We start from the raw sequence: 15,147 nt of genomic DNA, 5'->3' as shown, positions 1-15,147 counted from the left end.
AAAAGCAACTAGTATGGAATGATAGTAGTTTCTCATGAATTATGCAAATTAGGCCTACATTTGCATAATTTCTATCTATTGACATTCCTCTCTTCCTCAGTTACAAATGTCACATATTTGAATAGTCTTATCATGGAACACAGCAGGTTTTTAAAATTGCCTCATTAATTATAATCTGATTTGCATAATTATCATCCAATCATACAAAGCATCACATAAGCTATCTACATACCAAAAATCATGACCATCCATCAAGCCCATCTCGAGTTATATTATTTTCTCATTAATTATGTAAATGAGGTTCTCATTTGCATAGCTGATATCTATTAATATTTCTCTCTTCATGTACATCATCGCTCAAGCTATGTACATGCAAAAAATCATGACCTTCCATCAAGCCCTTCTTGAGTTATTCCCTTTCAAAGTCTGAAGCAAAACCTACCCCTGCAGTTCCAAAAAAGTTGCTAGGGGGCCCAAACCTATACCACTTACTCTCTGCCCAACCACTCAAAAATCAGTTCCATAGCATGTCCACAACACGTGATATCATAACAGGAAGTTCCGCTGCAGTACCGTAACAAGCCGATAGGGGGCCCAAAATCTAATCATTTTCAGGTTTCATCGAGACCTACCAACATACCAAATACCAAGGAGGTTAAATACCAAGACAATCCTTCCAAGAATTCTCGACTTATCGTGTTCACTAACAGACACACAGACATGCTCGGTATTCCCATGCTGTGGCACTGCATTAATGACTGTTCTTACTCATATAAGGCCGTGTATATCCAACTTTGGTCAAAATTTGTATGTTTCAGTCTTTTAATTGGTGTAAGGAGATATCTTTGTGGTTTGGTTTCACATGCTCCGAGTGGACTCTTCCAGGCTGGGAGTAGGTCAAAGTTGACGATTGTTTTCGTCTGTCAGCTGTTACGAGAGAACGAGCTGGTCAACTGTCTATTTTCTTTGCATGATTCTAAAGTAGACAGATGTGGCTTTCTGGTGCATAAGAATTTTGGGGGCTTGCAATTAAGGTGAATCCTTTTCTGAGCCCTTGTTTTAGTGCTTTAAAGCATTACTGCCCATATGGGCAAGTCTATCTCTTGTATCTGCCCTACAGCTGGCTGATAGCCAATTTGTCCCTGGCAGTAACTGACGTTTCCTGCCTGCCTCATGACCCCTCATGACCAACTTTGCACCCATTTACCCGTGTCAATATCCCCTGAAACAATACAGCCCACACGTCGCAACCAGAAAGCATAGTATGAGCATACAATCTAACACATTTTTACACTTTTCTCGTTAATTATGCAAAACACTTCGCCCAAAATCTAATCATCTTGAGATTTCCCACATACACACCGACACACCAAATACGACAACAAACCATCCAGGCGTTCTCGACTTATTCTGTTCACTAACAGACACACAGACAAGCATCATCGAATAACCTACTCGACGAAACCATTCGTCGCGAAGGTAATAAGAGAACACTTATCCAAATGGAATGTCAAGAATAACAGTATATACAATCAGCAATAAGATGTTCGCACACCAGATCGTGAATTACAAAATGGTGTTCAGAAGTCTCGACAATTAAGTAAGGTATAGCACTGTTTCTGTACCTGAAGGATTAATCGTCCTTGGCCAAACGTGGGACGAGAGATTGCAAAGATAATTTCATTTCAAACGACTTTTTATGATACAGCCCGACGGGCCCATATAGCCACAGACCTGTATCTGGATGTCGTTCATCATGAGTTGAATATTATACTCTCCAAGCAGAGGTTGGGGGAGAAGAGACAGCCGACAGAAAACCGGGCATATGATAAGAAGGTCACTATTTTCTCCCCAACATCTGCTTGGAGAGTAGAAAAAGACACATGCAGAAAACAATGCTGGAAGTGCGTTGTGAATCTTTTATTTACAATACAAACCTCAAATAAAGAAGAACGTACATAATGAGACATTAACATCTGCAACCAAATCTATACGGCCAGTTTGACCTAATTAGATAAATATATAATTCTTTATACAGAATATATTATCATCTCTGATATTTGTTTATATCTTTAATATTTTCTCTTTCGTTTTTTTACCGTAGTTCCAAAACCAACTTATATCTATGGCAAGCAACTCTGCTTTTCCCTGAGTTCATGATTCACGGCATTCCCTTTCAATAGGCACAATGTATGAGCGCAATTGTGACTATATTATGCATATCATAACCTCTGATTGAAATCAACAGACTAAATGATATCATAGTTTCCCTTCTACCACTACTCCGAGACTGGCATAAGGCAAGTCGAACTGGCGCAAACACAGCACTTCTGAACAGAATCTTTCCACCGCCTCCACCATGGCTTCATTTGTGACAGACACTGTGAGGTAGATAGGGAGTTGTGTGTAACACCTACACATCTCAACAAAGTGTTTCAACAGGTGAGATTTCAGGTGTTTTACGTCTGATACGTGAAGGTCTACAAAATACTGCAAACCTGACGGAACTTCAAAACATTTTCCAAAACTAAAGCTTTCTACAAATGGTTTTGTGTCGTCTGAGAATAAAGAATGACCATTGTTCAGCATGTACAGGAAGTTTTCTTCGCAGAAATTGAGTGGGTCCCATCGCCCGCTCATGAGTCCGTTGGTTAATAGGTTTCGTGAAACTTCGGGGTGAAGAACCGAATGGAGGTCGTCTTCGTTAAGTCGGCGGAGTTCTGGAAGAGTCGGAACGGCCGGGAGATTGTTTGCTGCTCGTATGGCGCATGCGCGTTGGTTGCTTCGATCGTGTGGCTCGTCCACAAAGGAAGTCGTTTGCTGTGAGGAAAAAAAAGAACGACAAAATGAGCACTCCATTCAAAAAGGTCAAAATTCATTTTTAAAGTAAATGGGGGCGCATAACATAATGAATATTAAAAAACATTCATAAGTTCATAATTTCAGCTCACCAGATTACAAACAACTTCCATGCCCTTTTTCTTCAGGGACTGGATCTTCCCAGCGTCAACAACCAGCTTCCTCTTGCGTTCCACGGCCGGGAAGTGTGACCGGACCACCTGATCGACGTAGTCGGTGAGACGGCGGCTGATTCCGAGCCCTCGGCACGACTCGGCCACACGTAACGCCTTCTCTATGTACACCTCACCTCCGTCGACGATAAAGGCGGACGACAACCCCACCTAGCGAAAAGTAAATCATGACATTTAAGTACAACGTCAACATATGGACGTCTTTATAACAGAATGTTCTGCAACTTAACGCTAGCAAAAGTGTAAAGATATCTTAACAGACTCAGTTAAATGAAAGGATAAGGCCATGTTGATTCGATTATATGGGTGACTTCCGCGCGCGCTAGCCTCCGATGTAGGCTTTCCCACTAGTAATTTTTCAACTCCATTTTTCAGTCCAGGTTCTTTGGCTTGGGGGCCGTATCTGCTTGAAGCCCCGTATCTGCCTGGGATCCTGTAACCGCTGTGATCCTGTAACCGACATTTTTTTTGTGCCAAACTTTTTTTATTCACACGCTCGCATCAGTTTTGGGGTCCCAGAGGATGTCATCATATAATCAAATCAACATGGCCTAAACTATGTTCGAAGAAAAATAAAGGCATTGACTTGACGACTTAGGAAAGAAAATATAGGGCAAAATGCCATCCCCCCCCCCCCAAACTGTTGACAAATAAACATCAACAAACACGAAAATGAAGCTGCCCTTACGATTTGGCAGTCCAACTCCGCCAGTACGACGAGTCTGTGTGGGTCGTCTATGAACGCGTGGTAGTGGGACGGCAGGTAGTCCAGCCCGCCGTAAACTCCCTCGGACATGCGCACTACTTCGTGGAAATCTTCGTGGGTAGCGAGGCGAAACTCTAGACAGTCCTTGGGCATAGTGACGTCACTGTGGTGTCTACCTTGCGGTGTTCAGGTGATTTTTTCACAGTTACTTGTTGTTGATGATTTCTTCTATAATGAAATGTATATCATGAGGTTAATGTATGTAGAAATGGAATGGGAACATAAGAAGGATTTTGTTTTTGTGAAAATGAATGAACAAACTCTGAAGATAGCGGAGCTTTGAATCTGTTCTTTAAAACGTTTGGTAGGGCTTCACATTCTCTTTCGTATTCAGACCATACTATATATTCCTAATGTCGACATTATGAAAACTGTAAAATTACACAATGTCATATGTATAATAGCCAATTGCAATTTTGTGACTGTACGTCCGATACAAGTAGACGAGGGCAGGCATAAGCTCGATGTGATCGGCTGGTTGGACCGTGCAAGGCCAGGAGAGAGCCCTCGGCTAAGGCTGGCCTCCAGGGTAAAATAACCAGGACAGAAGGCCTTGGCCCTTGTTCAGGGTGAGCTACAACTTTTTTTTCAGTACGCGCAGAGACTTAACGTCTCTAACAGAGTCATCTACATACTAAAACAAAATCTAGCAAATTGGCCTCACAATTTGTCAGAGAAGTTTATGATGTGGTAGCTTGATAGTGACGTTGACATTCCTCCGCAAACTATTCTCTCTATTCGTCCAGTTTCAACTACTTTTGTAGTTCGCAGAGGACTCTGTAGTAAGGACTCTGGTGGTGGAGACTATATATCTTTGCCCTGTCCACCCTAAAAATCATAAGTAAAAAAGTATGAATAGTCTCGGGAAAATTTGCGGCCATAACCATTGTAAAGAAAGAAAGAAAAAGAATCTAACCTACCTTCAGAGACTTGAAGAAGTGTGGACAGCCGATGACACCTATATCACTGAAGACTGACGGTTCGTCACCACCGGCCCTTTTATTGTGTCACTACATGTATGACGTCAGACAGGGTGCACTGAGGTACTTCCCAGTAAGGTCCGCCTCCATCGAGGCCAGCCAACTCGGATCACCGCCGGATGTGCCGTGAGTTGGCAAATTTTCTTCTTTTATACACTCATTCTTTTTCTTTTATTTCACTGCTGCAAGAATCTTTATATTCCACACGATAATAAGATAACAAACGCATATGATATTGCTGAGACTACCAATTGAAAGTAAAGTTTGCCAGGAGTATCACATGGGGCCTAGTGTAATTGCTATTCAGAAGATATTCAAATAACGACTTTGTCCTTCAATTCAAATGCAAGTTTCCAAATCTCACGTTTGCTTAATATATGATTTCCATTTTAGTAAGAATAGACCCAAGCTGTACGATTGGGATGTTGTTGTTTTTCCAAACCCACTACCTTAACATCGTACTTCCGAAAATATTGACTCGGAAAACTGTCCAAGCTGTTTTTCAGCTCATTAAACAAAACCAGTAGATCTGATTGGCCTCCATCGATAAGCAGATTTTCTAAATATGGCAACCAAGAGGACAAATACACAATTAACACTTCTTATTTAGTGTTTACTGACTGCAAGGGGATTATAGGAGGGTCGCATTGCTTCCGAGTGCTGGTGTGTGAACTTGTGAAGTATCAAACTGGAAGGACTATCGTGTATATTCCTATCCTCTGTTTGACGAAGACAGGAAAACCCGCAAATTCTGGCCGATATGGAACGGGAGAACAATGACTCAAGCATTGTGCTCCAAATTCATTATGAGGGACGATTCATGTATTTTCCATGATAGAGCAGTCTTCATTTGTCCAAGCTTTAGTCACTTAGTCTCTACTTTAGAAACTAGGCTGGCAATGGGGGGGGGGGGGGGGGATTATTAGAATGATTGACAGTTACCGCGGACTGACTCTCCTGGCCGAGTTCTGCGATCCCGGTAACCCCTTAGAAAGGCCTGGTGGAGGCTATTGTTATTGTTACCCGATCCCCGTAGCGTCATAATGACGTCATGTAATCTGAACAACATCCCGCGATTCTCAGAATCCCGGAAGAGTCTTGTGATTAGCACTGCTTCAATAAAGATGGCGATAGGCGAGTACAACCACAAACTGTATGTACAACCCAATCTCTTAAATCCGATTCATGCCATACGCATATGATCATCTCCTGATCATAACATCACCATCATAACATAACAAATCTCGTGAAAAACATGTATGTATGTATATACATGTATTTCACGAGATTTGTTATGTCATGATGGTGATGTTATGATCAGGAGATGTAATTTGCATCAGTCTTCCTAGATTCGTTTTGTTCTGGGTTAAATCTCTGGCTCTCATTGAATTTGAATAACCAATAAATCTGATAACAAAGTAGAAAAAGACCTAACGATGTTTTTCTGTCCTAATTCGAACATTATATCAAGATATTGAAGTTCATCCCTATCAATTAAGCAAACATCAATTACGAAGGTTGTCTGAGCGACTTCTTCGTTTACAGTTTTAAATTTGGCGAATTGACGGGTTATGCTAGAGTCACATGTCCAAACCGGGGCCCGGTCGGGCAGTTTGCGGAAACGAAAAGTATTGTATAAACGACAACAAATACACAAAACGTAAACAAACTGTAATCATTAGTATAAGTGACATGCTCAGTCTCTGTACATGTACCTTTATTTCTATAGGTAAAGGTCCCGTTTTGCGCAATACATACTGAGGAAGGTGAATGCCCTTTAGTACCCACTCCCCACTGCACAACCACCCTTGAAATATGACCCGCAAGGCGTCTGTTGTGTGACGTCATGTAACTATAGGCCGCACGACAGTTCCTGCAATTCCTGGAATCCCCTTTCTCATAAAAAAAACATGTGAAGAGAACTAAATTTTGAATATTGAAAGGCAGCTAGGCTGCTTCTAGCAATCTATTTTTGTTCTATCATATTGTTGAGAGATTAAAGGATTAATAGAAATGGTAATGAACGGGCATCGAATGCAAGCCTCCGTGCACCAAAACGCGCCCTCACACTTGTGTGTATATGAGAGTCCGCATAAGTTGCGTATTAACACTTTTTTGGTTTAGATAAAGTTTACGACCGAAAAATTAATTTCTTTGGTTCGATAACCAAGCTGCACAAAGGTGCGTTGAATTATAAAACAACTTCTTCCCCGCAAACTTTACCTAAAGCAAAACATTGTTCATGCGCAACGTATGCGCGCATGAATATACGCACAAGTGTGACTGAGGGGCCCAAACAATCTAAGTCAGCGACCTCACAACATGAAGACTAGTAGTAGTAGGTTTCCGGACCCACCTTGTAGTACGTTGCTCTATTTTTACTCACATCCTATGTCGTCAGTTTTGTTTTCATCGTTTAGGCGTATATTTATAATCTACCGGAAGTAATGTGCGACGTTTATTTTACCACATCCTACTTCCCTTGCCGTTGACTCAGATCGTCGGACAATGCGCAGGTAAACCATACGTCACCGTGATTGTCACCTGTTTCACCGGACGGGTTCAATTTTGAGGGGTCTGCAGTTGATCAAACAATACGAATCTCCATACATGTAAAGATAATCACATTTACGTTATAAACTAAATAATAGTTCCATTCTTGACTCAAGGGGCGTCAATTTTTAATTCTTTCATCATCTATCATGAAGGCATGGTGGCCGTTAACTATATTTTTCTTCGGGTTTAAAAAAAAATTGAATAGTATATATAATAAAGTATGAGGTGCTGAAATCGAAGAAGTGTAAAAATGTGTGATATAGTGAAAGAGGTTGGCCGATTTCAAAATCACTGTCTCATAAGCGTAAGCATAAGTTAATATCGTTTTTCAATGGCACAAATGAGTACATTTTTCAATGGCTCTAGGCTCTGAATCAGGAAAACATGTTAATCATGACAATTTCCTCCTGTTATGACTGTTCTGAGGCATAGTAGCGACCGTACCACCCGCGGCTGACCCACGCAAATACTAAGCCCGCCTCCTCCTCCAGGTTTTGTTGTGTCAACTCAAGTGACCCCTGACACGGCACGCGAGGCTCAGGTAACTACTTCCGGGTCGTTGCCCCGGCGCCAGGTGACGCTTTGTTTGCGGAGGTAAACAGATTTCATTGATTGCGCGAGAGAGGGCTCTCTGCGACAAACTCACGGGTTTTAATACTCCAAAAGCCGACAGTGGGCTGTACATTTGAGGGAAGGTCCGTCTTTTGGGAGGATTTTAGTTAGGTCAGTTGGAAAAGACGGCCAAACCATGGATATATCTACCAGTGCAAGACGCTATCCAGAAACAGGTACGTACGTAGCGAGGCGCTGTCGCCTGTATAGGAAATATGTTAGCAACGCGAAGGTCAACATACAATCGTCAATGGCGTACGTAGTCTGGAGTAGAACGATTATGAATGTGAGAAGAAGCCGTGCCCTGGATATCCTGTATAGTTGTGCTCAGGTACATTTGGGCTTTTCACTACAGGCCCTATGTGGTTAGCACTTGAATCCAAGATAAGCCCTTGGATAAGACATGTATTGTCAAAGCATGTCAAAGGCGTTTTGATTGTACATTGTACATTGGCACTGACTGTAACAATTTTACGTCCCTCTGCCACATGAGTTCTAATATGTTCAACGATGAATGAGCCTGGGTGAATATTTCTGGCTTCAGTCGCCCCTCCCCTCGGAGCCCCACGTGTTTTGCTTTCTGTTTACTGTCAATATAGGTGCGTGGTAGATTGGTATAAGCTATATTCAGTGGCTCTTAATCTACAGGCGATGTGTTTCCTTTTTTAGATATTAATTCCTGCAGTACAACAGAGAAAGATACGGCGGTATGCACACTTGCAGTTATGTTATACGTCGAAGTCAAGGGAAGAAATCACACCTATGTCTCTAATAGTACTTACAGTCTTGTAACAACACTTTGTTCATTCGACACTACAGGCACAAGTTATAGACAAGAAGAGCTGAGATCGCTGGAGAACCACAGAACACCCATCTACAAGGAATGGATAAAGATAGGTTCGCTAGGGGGCGCAGGCAACATTCAAAAGGTCGTCCCAGATCCTCAGGTGAGACTAAGGAATAACATGTATATTTTTCATAACTTGCTGGGGAGGGGGTATGAATATCATATGTAAGATAATCTGTTAACAAATAAAAAGATGTTACGTATACGGTATCGTTGTGCCGAAAGTAGATATTTGTGGAGGATCGAGGCACAATTTCATTTCTGGCAATATTTAGCACACTAAAAATGACATGTGGTTGATGAAAGACTGTTGAAACAGAATTTTATGTCAAAATTTACACACAGAATTGATTATAAGTTTCCAAGTCTATATAGTATCGTAACTACAGGCGTAACCAAAAGTTTGATTTTATGATTGATTACAGTTATATATGCATTTACAGGTACGGCGAGACCGTCCGACCGTGAAGGAAGGCGTATATAAAGGTTCCCGTATCTACGACCGTTACGAGCCGACAGCCACCCGTCCCCAGCCATGGAAGGGTCTGGGTCCGGAGCCGGGGGCGCGGTACGTCAAGGTCGATCCCGACTACATCTCCCACCGCCACCGCCCGCTCGTCAACCCGGACGTCAGCCGGGGCGACATCACCGAGCTGCCGCACGCCAACAGCCTCCGCTCCTTCGCCGGCGGAGACGACTGCAGCGTCCAGTCCCCGTACGGTGCCATGATGCTGCCGCCGAACCCTTACTACACCCGCTGGCCGCAGGGAGTCTATCCCGACCCGCGAGGGCCCGTCTTCGACCCGAAGCCCGACTGGCCGGCGTGGATCGAGCCCCGGGAGCCCTACCCGCCCTTCCCCGAAGCCAACAACAGGCCCTGGCAGTACCGGAATCCGGAACCACCGCTAGCACAGCCCAGAACGGAACGGAAAGAGGCATTCCACGAGGTTAATAAGCCGCGTCCTCGCTAAGTTTCTTTTTTTTCCCTTATTTTTATCCACAATATTACTTGAACCTTCTTTTGCCCTATCTGGAACAAACTTGCTGGTTGTTTCTTTCATTATAGCTACATTGTTTTGTAGTTTCTTCGCTGTTGCAAATACAATGATTGCCTCCACGCCACACTACTACCTTCTTCCAGTTTTTGCATTACATCAGTTTGAAGAATCATTGATATACGGTTTGTTTTGTATTGTTTTCTGCACTTTTATTTCTTAGTCATTAAAGCACGACACTTTTGGTTTATCCATTCAGATGATCCTGGATACAGCGCGACCGAACGAACCCCTGAATCTACCCTATCCACCGGAGAGAGACCTCGACAAACCGCAGAAGGAAGAACCCATTCTCATCCCAGCATAAACAATTTACAAACACATCATATATGTAGAACAATAGGTTATCATTTTGTGTTTCAAACGTCACACTTGTAAAATGTGTGTCACCATGAAAAAACATCCTACCCCAACTATGCAATCACTATTGACATAGAAATGTTTAGAATAAATAAGTTTTACTTAGTGTTATTATTCTAGATTATATACAGCAGTGTCATTGATTTTACTTGGTAGCACTTCTCATCAAAACATATCGTTTAGCATAGAATACCCTTTGCAGCAAAAATATGTAAAATATATGTTGAATGAAATTAAGTGTTGTACATTTTAGAATATATTAATCAGGACACTATAGTTAGTAGTGTTAAAGTTGTATTCAGGATCCATAAGAGAAAACGCCGTGTGCACGTACGCTAGTTGTGTAGATGTACTTTTGCTATATTGATAGTCCTACGCCACCTTATGCCAAAATGTCAGAAGTAAATGGCATTAATCAACCGTAAAGTCCACTCTATTAAGTTATCAAACAACATTTGACAACTGTATATGTAAATGTACATACTAGATTCTGTTGAATAAATAATTTGGTTGAAGTTGTTGTGTGACATGCGTCGTTCGAATCCGTTTATGGTTTCAGTCCCAAATATACATATTTGATATTGCACATGTGTATATTCTAAACTTCACAAGTAAAGTAATTGTTAAAACTAGCATAACATATCTCTAGCTTAACGAAATAGCATATCTTAGGGTGAAAAAAAAAACGTGAATGACTTTTATCTTATTTCGTGCAAATTGTGGCGCCCTGTTTGCAAAGAACAGAATACAACGACAAAATTTAGACAACATAGCAACGTAGCTCACAAAATATCAACTAAAGTGATACTCTAAAGGTCCCCATACTCAAGTTGCCAACAAAAACTTGACAGAGCACTGTGTCAACTTCATCCAAGCTGTTTTTTTCTTGTGTAGCTCCCACAGAATGTTTTCTTTTTATCCTGTCCCTATTCAAGTTAAATGAGCGTTGCGTGGCCCCTTTATCTCAAATAGCCCGCCATGGCAAACATCGTATCGTATAACAGGTGTGTACAAAGGCTTCACAAATGGCGAGGTGGTAACATTTGACCTTTTACCCTATTGTGTTGCGTATTTATTACACCTGTCGCGAGAGAAAGGTCTCGTGGAATGTATTAGCATAGCGGTACGACCAGTTTTTCTAGGGTTCGCGGTAAAACTCACGCTGCGAAGTCTGTACGAAGAGTGCAAGGGGATTGTAGCTTCGTTGTATAGAATATTCGACTGGTGGGGATTGTAAGGTGAGTGTTGGGAGTATGTTTTGTCGCACTTTCTGTAGATATACGTCCATAGTTACGGCGAGTTTGTCGTCATTTCTTTCACAAACATTCCCGTGCGCTCGCTTTAGGAAATCTGGCGCTTTCGTATATATACAGCGATCCATGCAAAAAAAGCCGTAAACCATATCATGTTAGCGCTCTGTGTGTACCAGTTACTGTAAGAGCTGCTCAGGAAGGCATAAAGTCGTCGACATGGGTCTAAATCTCATTCTCACGACTTCCCAAAAGCTTTACAAGCGTCCTTGGTTACCGTAAACAAAGCCTTTATGTAGATCCTAGTTTTACATGTTCCGATAACACACTGCAAGGTCTGAATCCGGAAGCACGTACTGACAAGTACTTTCACGTCTATCTCTTTCCCGTTGGCGAGGTGGGTTGAAGTTAGAATTTTCGTTCCTCTTTGGCACTTTGGCAAAACTTTTCTTTAGTGTTTCTGTGGACCGTGGCGAATGAAGATACAGTTACGGTCCGAAACATTCACCCATAGCGTGGGACGTTGTCTTTCATATAATATGTGGAAAATCTTATACCATTCTCTGCTCATAAACAATTGTTTTCTTGAAGTGGGGACCAAGGAGTAAAATTTCGGAAAAGACAAACGCGAATCCGTAAAAATGACAGAACGGTGTTGTTTTCATTGACTGGTCTTTTACACGTTGCCAAGTATGTGTTGTTGTTGTTACTTTACTGTTGTGGTTGATCAACTGATATGAATGGGCACTACGATTGCTAAAGGCAAGTCATTTAATACGAATGCGGACTGTAATTACGTTAAATTGGTCGTTAAGAAGACAACTTTAAGTGAATCTTAAACAAAGACAGAGACTACGAACGATCATTTTCAGATTGGAAAGATAAAGCTGTAAACTAAAATACTGCAGCGGTGATACTTATAAGAGGCAGTCGGAATACTTCCAGTTCTGTTACAACTAAATAATTAACAAGCCTTGATGGATTATCTACAGAAACTGGCAAGGCATCCGACATAGAAGCATACATTTGTTATACATGTACAAAACCCCCATTTGTATTGGAGGTCCCTTTGGTATAAATTATTTAGCACTGAGATCTAGTTCTATGGCCATTTCACCATGTGTTCAAATTGGATTGTCATGTTGTGTCCTATATGTGGTTACGGGGCAACCAAATCTCCATGTCATTTCGACTAGGGACAATACATTCTTTGTACTTTTATTTAGATTCTACATTATAGCACATAATACATTCAAACCTCCTTGTACAGACATTCCAGACCTCTTTGTAGAGATAGACTTAATCAGAAGCCACAATGGTACCAAACACTACGTGTGTAGATTGTAACAATACATTCTTTTATTTGATTCTACATTATAGCACGTACCATAGTTAAACCTCCTTGTACAGACCTTCCAGACCTCTTAGCAGACATAGACTTAATTAGAAGCCACAAAAAAAACAATACTATGTTTGTGGATTTTATCTGTATCTGGTGAGATAAAGAATTTACTGTTTTTCTCTGCCTTCTAGCTGAGACCATGATGCCAAACAAACTGAACCCAGTGGACAGCGAGGGCGTCCCCGTACCCATGTTCGGCCGACCCAAGTTGGACCCCATCAAGGCAGGACAGCGTCTCCTAAACTTCCCCTTCATCGACCCTCCCCGGCCCATCGAGCTGGACTGGTCCTATCGGAACCAAACGAGACCCTGGTCCAACTTCTCACCGCCCAGACCGGGAGCCAGCTACTCCTGGCCAACCGAGGCTCCAAATCCGAGGCTCCGACCCGAGCACGGCAATCCCCGAGGGCCGCAGTGGCCTCCAGAGGAGCAGTGGCCGGCGTACCATCGCCACCCGGCCCCGACGCCACACACGGCCAGGGATCCAGTCCCCAAGATCGGCGAGAAGAGTCTGCCGTGGCCGAGGTCTGGGGTGTCCTGGAACGCCGTCACCACCGGCCCGGGGCCCTACTTCGGCGGGACCAAGGTACACGACCCCGAGGGTGACAAACTCTGGTGGTCCCTCCAACCTCAGTCCGGCTGGCCCAGGATCCCCTACCCGTGGTTCACGGGACGACCCGAGCACAAGACCCGCGCCAAGCTCCGGTCCGACGTGCCGGAGGACTACTTCGCCGTGCTGGGCCGACACCAGATGAGTTCACACCTCATCAACAGGTTCCCGTGGAAGGCGGAGACGGTGCTGTACCAGACCACCAAGGAGGGGTACTCACATCCTAAAGTATCGGCGCCCAGAATTACAGCCTAGAAGATACGAAAGACCAAATCAAGAAAGGCTTCTTCGGGCCATTTCCAACCCTTCCAAACCCATGAATTACTCCTTATCGTTTGGGGCTTTGGCACCGCGATGCGGTTGGAATCATGCCTCGGCGCGGTTGGAAATGGGTTAAGAAGGGTTGGAAATGCGTATGAAAGGATTGGAAATGGCATGAAGAAGCCCTTTCTCCTTATCGTTTTGGTCTTTCGTAAGAAGAACATGAGGACCAAAACAAGGACTGTACTTACTGAAGTATGTGTTGAAGAACGAAGAACTGCTAGCGAAGAATGCCAAAGAGATTTTATAGTAAGAAAAATTAAGCTGTAAGTGAAGAGATTTTACGTACAAAAATGTGTTACTTCCAACTCTTCAAAGAGGAGGTGCTTATAACAAATAAGATTGCACTACTATATCGTACAAAGGGTCAAATTTATTTGATGTAAACCCTACATTGCTTCGCACATATTTAGCACATTGCATAATTGAGATTAACACACTGCTTGTTTGTATCACAATACCAAAAACTTGGATATAAAAATCAAAGATGTTGTGAACGTCAGAGTGACGCACAAATGTCTATTTTTACTATGTGTATAAACTACGTGTATTTGCATCATTACCTTGAAAAATATATGTGGTAGCTGTAACAGTTTTTTATTGTAAAAATGCTTGAGATTTTCACATTGAGCTTGTTTTGCTGAAGCACAAATGCTGCTATGATTCATTAACAATTGTCTTGTTTTATTGTCTTGCATTAATGCTGATGATCTTCAAGTAAATGTATTTTGTTTTGCACAAATAAACATTTGACATTTCATAACCATCCATGTTGCATATTCCTTGTATGTGGTAAATGTAAGTTCATATACATGTATTTGTTATTGATCGCACACTAGATTGTACACAAACCTTTAAATCTGTATTTGAGGGGACAAAATTTTGGCCATTTCGCCAATCAATATTAATATTAGTTTTTGACCTGTCTGTGTGTCTCCAGATGTTTTAGTCATCATAACTTAAGAACCTCTGGATGGACTACAATGATATTTGTTATGTGGATAAGTCTTGTGGATTGTTATGTGGAAGACGAAAGTCAGGGTCGACTTTGGCCCCCTAGTATATGACCTTGTTACTTTTTTTGGGGGGGAAAATTATCTCTAATCTGAAATAACCCTTCACTTAGACCCCGTTCACACTCATTTTTTTCAATCGCGATTGAAGTATAATCGCGATTGAATCGATCCGATCGCGATTGATTTTTTCAGCGTGAACGCTCCCAATCGCGATTGGAACGATCCAAAACGATCCAATCGCGATTGGATTGTAATTACCTCCGGAGGTAGTTTGATTGGATTAATCGTGATCGGATCCAATCCAATCCTATCAAATTTTGAGTGTGAACACAACTACGAT

General features: G+C 42.2%; 3 protein-coding genes across 4 annotated transcripts; 2 read left to right on the top strand and 1 right to left on the bottom strand.

The window, feature by feature from the left end:
* Nucleotides 1-1,313: 1,313 nt before the first annotated feature.
* On the bottom strand, nucleotides 1,314-4,789 carry LOC136430081 (histidine N-acetyltransferase-like). Its single transcript, XM_066420366.1, has 4 exons — nucleotides 4,719-4,789; nucleotides 3,721-3,966; nucleotides 2,952-3,182; nucleotides 1,314-2,820 (listed from the first exon to the last, which is right to left on the bottom strand). The coding sequence occupies exons 2-4, from the start codon at nucleotides 3,889-3,891 to the stop codon at nucleotides 2,260-2,262; spliced, it is 963 nt and encodes a 320-aa protein (XP_066276463.1). The 5' UTR covers nucleotides 3,892-3,966; nucleotides 4,719-4,789; the 3' UTR covers nucleotides 1,314-2,259.
* Nucleotide 4,790: 1 nt separating this feature from the next.
* On the top strand, nucleotides 4,791-14,559 carry LOC136430083 (uncharacterized). 2 transcript variants are annotated; one of them, XM_066420368.1, is made up of 2 exons: nucleotides 4,791-4,904; nucleotides 12,992-14,559. In XM_066420368.1, exons 1-2 carry the CDS (start codon nucleotides 4,898-4,900, stop codon nucleotides 13,723-13,725), a joined length of 741 nt encoding a protein of 246 aa, XP_066276465.1. In that variant the 5' UTR covers nucleotides 4,791-4,897; the 3' UTR covers nucleotides 13,726-14,559. The 2 variants fall into 2 exon arrangements, with proteins under 2 accessions (XP_066276465.1, XP_066276466.1); XM_066420369.1 differs by lacking the exon at nucleotides 4,791-4,904 and adding an exon at nucleotides 11,274-11,446.
* On the top strand, nucleotides 7,842-10,723 carry LOC136430082 (uncharacterized). The gene is made up of 4 exons (XM_066420367.1): nucleotides 7,842-8,122; nucleotides 8,766-8,893; nucleotides 9,237-9,740; nucleotides 10,048-10,723. Exons 1-4 carry the CDS (start codon nucleotides 8,083-8,085, stop codon nucleotides 10,153-10,155), a joined length of 780 nt encoding a protein of 259 aa, XP_066276464.1. The 5' UTR covers nucleotides 7,842-8,082; the 3' UTR covers nucleotides 10,156-10,723.
* Nucleotides 14,560-15,147: the final 588 nt, after the last annotated feature.

This window comes from Branchiostoma lanceolatum, chromosome 3 (assembly GCF_035083965.1).
Source record: "Branchiostoma lanceolatum isolate klBraLanc5 chromosome 3, klBraLanc5.hap2, whole genome shotgun sequence".
NCBI classification, from domain to species: domain Eukaryota; kingdom Metazoa; phylum Chordata; class Leptocardii; order Amphioxiformes; family Branchiostomatidae; genus Branchiostoma; species Branchiostoma lanceolatum.
Note: the sequence above shows the minus strand (reverse complement) of the source record. Positions and strands in the feature narration are given on the sequence as shown.

Excerpts from the sequence above, each read along its gene's own strand:
- LOC136430081 (XM_066420366.1), bottom strand. The coding sequence starts at position 3,891 with ATGCCCAAGGACTGTCTAGAGTTTCGCCTCGCTACCCACGAAGATTTC. Across the intron at positions 3,183-3,720 it reads CGGAGTTGGACTGCCAAATC|GTGGGGTTGTCGTCCGCCTT; the intron begins GTAAGGGCAGCT and ends ACTTTTCGCTAG. Across the intron at positions 2,821-2,951 it reads TGGAAGTTGTTTGTAATCTG|CAAACGACTTCCTTTGTGGA; the intron begins GTGAGCTGAAAT and ends TTTTCCTCACAG.
- LOC136430082 (XM_066420367.1), top strand. The coding sequence starts at position 8,083 with ATGGATATATCTACCAGTGCAAGACGCTATCCAGAAACAG. Across the intron at positions 8,123-8,765 it reads AAGACGCTATCCAGAAACAG|GCACAAGTTATAGACAAGAA; the intron begins GTACGTACGTAG and ends TCGACACTACAG. Across the intron at positions 8,894-9,236 it reads AGGTCGTCCCAGATCCTCAG|GTACGGCGAGACCGTCCGAC; the intron begins GTGAGACTAAGG and ends ATGCATTTACAG.